The sequence below is a fragment of the Gracilinanus agilis genome, unplaced genomic scaffold (genome assembly GCF_016433145.1).
Source record: "Gracilinanus agilis isolate LMUSP501 unplaced genomic scaffold, AgileGrace unplaced_scaffold7506, whole genome shotgun sequence".
NCBI lineage: Eukaryota > Metazoa > Chordata > Mammalia > Didelphimorphia > Didelphidae > Gracilinanus > Gracilinanus agilis.
In genome coordinates, this window is record NW_025398193.1 from 864 (window position 1) to 8,613 (window position 7,750).

Genomic DNA, 7,750 nt, shown 5'->3' on the forward strand with positions numbered 1-7,750 from the left:
ATAAGGAAAATTGAGCCAAAGAGCGATTAAGTGATTTGCCCAAAGTCACATAAGTCGAAGCTGGGATTCAGCCTTGGTCATTATTGTCATATCTGACTCTTCAAGACCCCATTTGGGGTTTTCTTGGCAAAGGTACTACTAGGGATTTATCATTTTCTTCTCCAGATCATTTTACAGATGAGGAAACTGAGGCAAAAAGGGTTGAGTGACTTGCCCAGAGTTACCTAGCCTAATAAATGTCTGAGGTTTTACTTGAATTTGGGAAGATAAGTTTTCCTGACTCCAGGCCGAGTGCTTTATCCACTGTGCCACCTAGCTGTCCATAAATTGGTAATTAAGAGACATTAATCTAGCATCACGCACATGAGGATCTTCCTTTTAGGAAGTACAGTATAACCAACTGCTTTAATGAGGGGTTTAGACCACAGTATCATAGACTGTAATGTCAAGTCAAGTTAAAAAGGATTTATTAAGTGCCTTTTGTGTGCTAGGCACTGTATTAAACAATGGAGATACCAAAGAAAGACCCAAAAAGTTTCTATTCTCAAAGACTTCACAAAGAATTAGGAAGAACCTTGGTGATACTCTAGTTAAATATCATCGCTTAAGACATAAGGAAACTGAGGCCCAGATGGAGAGGGAAGACTTGTTCAAGGACACAACTGGTCATCAGAAAGGCAAAGACAATAACCCAGGTCTTTCAATTGCCACAAGGTTGAAAATAAGTGGAACTTACTGCCTTAGCTAACTGGTTTTCTGAATATTTAACATGAATTCAAAACCAATACTTTGAGAAACTGATAGTTTTGAAATTAAATACAAAAATCTAACTTCTTTGGAATCCAATTCATAACTCAGCATCTTTTATGATTTTATTCCAAAGCAAATAGATGAAATTTGGCGTGAAATGAGATGGATCACAGATGCACTCCAGTATGCGAGATACAAACAACCGGGAACTGGCTTGCCCATCACGAAACTAATCGACCCCTCCAATGAGCAGAATCAAAAGAAGGTCAATTCAACATCATCACCTATAGACTGTCTTCCATCTCCATCCCCATCCCCAGAGACCCAGAGGAGAAAGGCAGTGAGTGGTAAGAAACAGTAACTTTAATCAGTAGATTTTTCCAACTTTCTTATCCTCAGGCCAAAAATTCTCCCGTCTCTGGCAATTGGGAGCAAAGTTTTTTGTGTCACTTGTTATGAAACAGACATCTCAAAAGTATCTGTTGACGAAAATCGTGAAATTCCTATTGTGCACAGAGTAAATTTAGAGTCCTTAACAAATACCTGTTGATCCTTTTCCAATAAGGGAGGTTAGTCTAAGGTTTTCCAAAGCATTCCCATACTATTCTAAAATCAACTTCATTATTATTTTTTCTACTTTAATAAAATAATCTTTTGTAATTTAACTGGACTAAGCAAGTTTAGGCAGGATTATCGTTTTAATAATATTGGCTCTGCCCACCCTGAACAATTAATATTTCTCTGATTATTTAAATCTGACTTTGTATAAAAATATTTTATAATTATGTTTGTATAGTTTCTGGATTTGTTTTAGAAGATAAACTCCTAAATGTTTTATTCTTTATATGGTTAATTTAAATGGGCTTTCTCTTACTATCTAGAAGTGGTACAGAGCCACCTGCTTCTTAAAATCTTAGACTGCCAGAGCTCGAGGGAAACTTAGAGATCATCTTCAGAGGAGGAAATGGGCCTAGAGCGATGAATGATTTGACCAAGGTCACCCAGAAAATTCACCACAAGATTGCTTGAAAGGAGAAAATTTTTCTGTTGTGTTTTTAAGGATTTGTTTGCATTAGCTCCTTAGCTCAGTAGCTGGGAACAGTAGATATTAGCCCCAAATAGGAAACTTTCCTGGTCCCTGAGCTATTTAGTCCTCTCTCCCGCTTCTCCAAATCATAAGGTATGTGCTTATCTACTTACATATTATATCCCCCAATAGGATAGACTGTAAGTACTTTGAGGGCAGAAAGCTTTTGTCTTTATATACTTAGCACCTAACCAAAGTATCTCATGTTCAGTAGATCCTGAATAAATACCTCTTAATTTGAACTAGATTTGTCAAAGCCACTATCAAATCCATTCAACAGTCTCCTAAGTGTTTCCTGTGTTCCAGGAACTGTGTGAGCATCCGAGGATAGAAAGAGAGAGATGCTCTAATCCCTGCCCTTCCAAGATGCTGGCTTAGAGAGGGGTGAGGTGTAGCCAGGTCAGCTCGCCTCTTCATCAGGACTTACTCCTATGATAAGGAGATTAGCTTGCATGTCCAGAGGAAGGAACAGGAACTTCTTCCCAAAGACAGAAGATAGCAGGAGAAGACTCATCAGAAATAGCCTTCATGTTAGCTCTGAGATCAGCTCCTTGGGAAAGTACAATTCTATTCTCTCTAGGATTTGACTTGCAAAAACTTGATTTTTCATGCACTCTTTGAAGATTGAAGGAAAGATATTGATATAGATACACGTACCTATTTGCATAACATGCACACATATATACACATGCATTTGGTATTTAAACATGCCTATGTGTATATATACATGCATGTATATGTATTAATCACTTACATTATACACATATAAACAAATACACCTATTCATATATACATGTGTGTCTGCATGCATGTACAAAACATAATTATTCTTACAGCCACGCATGTGCATGCACACAAACATGCACATCATGCGTGTATATGTGCCATGTACATCATATGCAACATATAGGCATCCCTTCCACATTGCAACTTTCCCCATCACACTCTCGAAATAGTGCAGATCAGCATAAGAAAATTAAATGGGAATTTGGGGGGGGGATTTTGCAGAAGCAGCAGACAACATGCAAAGGCTAGCAGACCCCCCAGAAAGAGTTTAGAAACCCATAAATGCATAAAATATGTGTATAGCATTGCATAATAGCAACATTTTTAATGTCTTTTATTGTACATGAAGTATTTATTCTCCTCAAATTTCTTCCATTTTTAAAAAAATTTTCTGTTTATTTCATATTTTTAAATTTCTTTTCATATAGTATTTTTACTTAACGTTCGCCTACATATAGCCTATGATGACACACTTAACCCAAATTTTTGCATTACGTTATTGTAAACACCCCATAAAAGAAAATAGAAAAATTCAGACTTTGCTGGTATGAAGGGAAGGGCAAAAACATCATATGCAGCTTTTCTGATTATGGCATCACGTCCTGTTCCCTGTGATGTGGAAGGGATGTACCAGAACATCATATATACAAAACATCAGTGACATAGACATCAAATACATTTTATATCATATAATATACACTGTATATACATGTTTCGTGTAGACATCAGAGGCACAGACATCATATACATTTGTTTAATATACATATACACTATATATATGTTTCATACATATAGCATTGACATAGCCAGACAACATATTCATTCATACAATATATTCATATATACATAGACATCATTGACATAGACATATGTAGGTATGTCTGAGCCAAATCTTTAAGGCTAAGAAGTAAAATAATAGGCAAGAGTAGGGGAAACAGAAGAGATTGCCTGGATTTTTTCCACAATCCTCATAGATAGATAGCATCATATTTTGGAATGAAAAGTCAGGAGACACAGATCTTGTGCCAGCATTCCCCTTAACTCATAATGTGGTCTTGGTCAGTTTATTGGGTCTCAGTTTCTCTATCTGTTGAATGAGGGAACTGGACTAGATGATCTCTCAGTTCTCTTTCAGTTCTAAAATTCTATTATTGATTTAAGGATCCACATAACTCCATTCTTATACTCTGCCCTCTCTGAGGACAGCACTTGCCAAGTTTCTGCTCCTCTCTTAGCCAGAGAGGATGCTGACATGTTACTTTGCTGCCCTTCTCCAAAGGGATAGGGTGAAGCATGAGAAAGATCCTTGTTCTGCTCTGCAAATGTCACTTCCTCCTCCTCTTGGAAAAATCATCAAATCAAAAAAGTGCCAATCAATTACATTCAGACCTTCTTATTAAATTTAGAGTGAAGGATCACCATTGCTCTTCTTAATCAATCATCAAGCATTTAAGGATCCACTATGTGCCGGGCATCGTTTTGATCCTGGTAATAAAACAAAATAAGACAAAAATGAAACCATCTCAGCACTCGAGGAACATGCATTCTATTGGAGAGAAGTTGTACATATAATTTTTTTAAAAGTAAATGCTGAGATATTTCTAGAGGAGGCACTACTGATGAGGGAGTGGGGAAGAGTAATCAGGAAGATTTCACATAGGAGATTGTATTTAAGATAGCCATGAAAGAGGCTAGACATTTTAATCCACAAAGCTCTTTCTACAATTTGCTTGAGTGTTTTGTTTTTCTTTTAGGGCCTGCTTTGTTGGGACATTTCTGACTAGTGGTAAAAACCAAACTTAGATTTAGTTTTTTGATCTGGCATAGTGAAAAAAATAACATAGAATTTAGCATTTCTGGTCCTATTTCCTAGTCTCAGCTCTGTCTTCAGCTAGTTGTGGGACTGGATGGCCATAGATATGTTGCTTTCTTCCTCCAGACTTTAAAATCCTCATCGGTAAAATCAGTAGATAGAGATTCAAAGTTAGTTAAATGATCTGCCAGCCCAAGTTATCCATGGTTTTATGGCTACTATAGTCCCTGCAAGAGGGAGTTGCTAGGTTACATCTCCACAGTAGCTGCTTTCCCAGATGATGGCTTCAAGAAGATAGGCTAGAAGGAAGTCAGTGATCTGGGCCATATTGCTATTCCTGGAGTCCTTGGGCTTACCTGCCTAATGATGGCATTTGGTTAACAGTTGGTGTTGGTGTTAGTGTGTTGTTGGTGTTGGTGTTAGTGTTGGAAGAGATGCCTTGTACCTTCTCCACGGGAAGCCTGTTCCCCCAGAGGAAATCAGGCTGGAACCAGGGTCTAGGAAGCACTGCTACCCCCAGAGCTTTGGGGCAAAAATTTTTAGGCTGAATCCACTTGAGGCATAAAATGGAGCTAGCCACAGAACCAAGAAGACCTGACTTCAAGTCCCACTTCTGGTACATATCAACTGTATTGCCTTGGGCAAATCACTTTTTCAAGATCACCAAGTAACAGGAGCAGAATCTGAACCCATCTCTTCTATCTCAAAAGACCAAGCTACCCTACCCTACAATGTCAGAGAGCACTGAACTTCTTTGCCTTCATAGGGCAATGTGGGACAGTAGAGTAGGCTTTGGAGTCAATGGGGTTCTCAACCTGCTTGGGCCGCTCTGCCTATACGATCTTGGACAAGTCACTACACCTATTTGATCCAAATTCCTCCCCTGTCAAGTAAAAGAATTTCAACAGACAGCTTCTAATGCCTCTTCTATCTTTAAACCTCTGATCCATTCTAGGCTAATCCAATTCTATGTTATGCCTCCAAGGACAATCCTCTATCCATTATGCCAAGCTATCTTTAAAGATCAAGAATTTATTTACTTATTTATTTATTGTTTTGTTTTAAAACCCTTACCTTCTGTCTTGGAGTCAATACTGTGTATTGGCTCCAAGGCAGAAGAGTGGTAAGGGAAGGCAATGGGGGTCAAGTGACTTGCCCAGGGTCACACAGCTGGGAAGTGTCTGAGGCCGGGTTTGAACCTAGGACCTCCTGTCTCTAGGCCTGACTCTCAATCCACTGACATACCCAGCTGTCCCCTCAAGAAGTAATTTAAATCTTTAGTAGGAATATATTTCAAGGCACTTTCACATGTCAGAATCAATCGATATTTACTGAAAACTTGTTGTATATGAGGTACATATTTTAAAAAATGACCTCTGCCCTCTTAAGCTTACAACTAGTTGAGAAAAAGACATAAATAGGTTGTTATGTATAAATAACAAACAAGCATGCTTCTTTCTCTTTTCTGCAAAGGTGGGGGGCTATAAATATGGGACACTATATACACTGTCAGGCTTCGTTGAAGTATTGGTTATTTTGTCCTGAACTTTTTTTCCTCTTTTTTTTTTTTTTTTTAATTCATTATAAGAGATGGTTCTCCAGGGAAGGAATAGGGAAGGATATATTCTGAAATGAAGATAATACAAAAACAAAAGACAGCCACAAAGACAAATAAAAATTAAAACAAAAACAAACTTTTTTATCTCATTTGATCCTTTCACTTTATTTTTGTTTCACAGAAGTAGAAGTATCTAGAGAAAGTTATAAAGTTAGGTTTAGAAGCCTGCCTGCTAGAGTACCGAGAAGTTTATCTTAACCTTTCCTCATCTTAATTTAGTATAATCTGGGTTTCACATTTGAAAGATTTTTATTTTCTAAAGATAGTTTCTGTTCTTTTCAGATTCCCAGCCCTGTTCGGATGAAGAAGGGTGCTCTGAGGTATTTCTCCCTACAGATAGCGACTATGATTCCAGCGATGCCCTTAGTCCCCGAGAACTGGACTTGGTCTACTTGTCATCCCATGATATTTCCCATCAGGCCATGAGTGGTATGAGCGGCAGTGCCCCTGATGTCTTACAGGTGCATGATATGAAGCCCTGCATGGCCTTAAGGGGGGACACCCAGGGCCGGGCCCTGGAACCAGACACTGACCACTCCTGTGCTGAGTATTTCAACAGCCTGACACTCTCAGGCTTCATGGCCAAGAACCCTGATAAGATGGCAGGCAGCTCCCAACAGCCAGTGAGCTTCTTGGGGAGGAAGAAGCTGAGCAAGCACCAGCACTATGGCTACTTCAGCCGCCACCACCGCTGGCTCCGAATCCACAGCGAAACACAGTCCCTGTCCCTTTCTGAGGGAGTCTACACTCAGCATCTCTCCCGGGCTGCAGACTTGTCCCAGGAGACCACCGAGGCAAAGCAGATCAGGATCCCAACTGACAGGCATCGGAATCTACTCCTACCCCATACCTCAAGCCTCCCTGAAGAGAAGAAAAGCAAGTACCAGGATATGCGGCCCATGGTCCGACGCATTTATGTGGAACCTTACCCTACAGCCCTGGTGAATGATGACAAACCATGGGTTGGACTTAACTCCCCTCCAGGAGACCAGGGTGATATGCAGAGGCCCAAGGAGCAGGAGGTCATCCCAGGGGACCAGGCCACCTCTCCAGTATCAGAAATATTTAGTAGCATGCTTTAGGGATCTGAACCACCTATTCCCTCATTCCATCCACCATTGCCATTTTCTCATCTCAATACAAATCATTACTTCTGGGGGTGGGTGCCAAGATGGCAGCCCAGTAGTAGTGAAAGCTGGAACTGCTCCAAGAATCCTCCTAAATCACTACTTCTTCATCTCCCCATCCCATTTTCAAAGAGATTGGAGTTGTAAAGTAGAAAAGCTAGTGGTTACCAGGCCCTTAGAGTGGAATTCAGCTACAGTCTTTTTTTTTTTTTAAGGGAAGGAGCTAAGGATTGAATTGACAGTGTTCCCCATAGACACCTGCTCAGAGCCAGCAATGGCATAAACTCATGCTCAAGGAATCATGGGTACCTGTGCTTATTAGATGATACCTTCACCTTGCGGTGCCATCTTGGTGCCATCTGGTTGTCAGCCCAAGAATATGCCTTAGGGCCTTCCATCTTGTGATGAATTAAAGCAGGACAGTAAAAGGAGATGACAAGATCGTAGTATCCCAGATCTAGAACTAGATGGGAACTTAGAGATCATGTAGTCTAACCTTCCCCATCCCCACCTCTAACCCCCATGTCATAGATGAAGGAACTGATGCAGTAAGACCTAATACCATACAG

The 7,750-nt window shown here is 39.9% G+C and overlaps 1 protein-coding gene across 1 annotated transcript; it reads left to right on the top strand.

The window, feature by feature from the left end:
- Window positions 1–858: 858 nt before the first annotated feature.
- On the top strand, window positions 859–7,136 carry LOC123256636 (the record flags this gene model as incomplete). The annotated part of the gene is made up of 2 exons (XM_044685221.1): window positions 859–1,097; window positions 6,337–7,136. Coding segments are annotated over 2 exons (1,039 nt in total), but the record flags the coding sequence as incomplete, so codon positions are not given.
- Window positions 7,137–7,750: the final 614 nt, after the last annotated feature.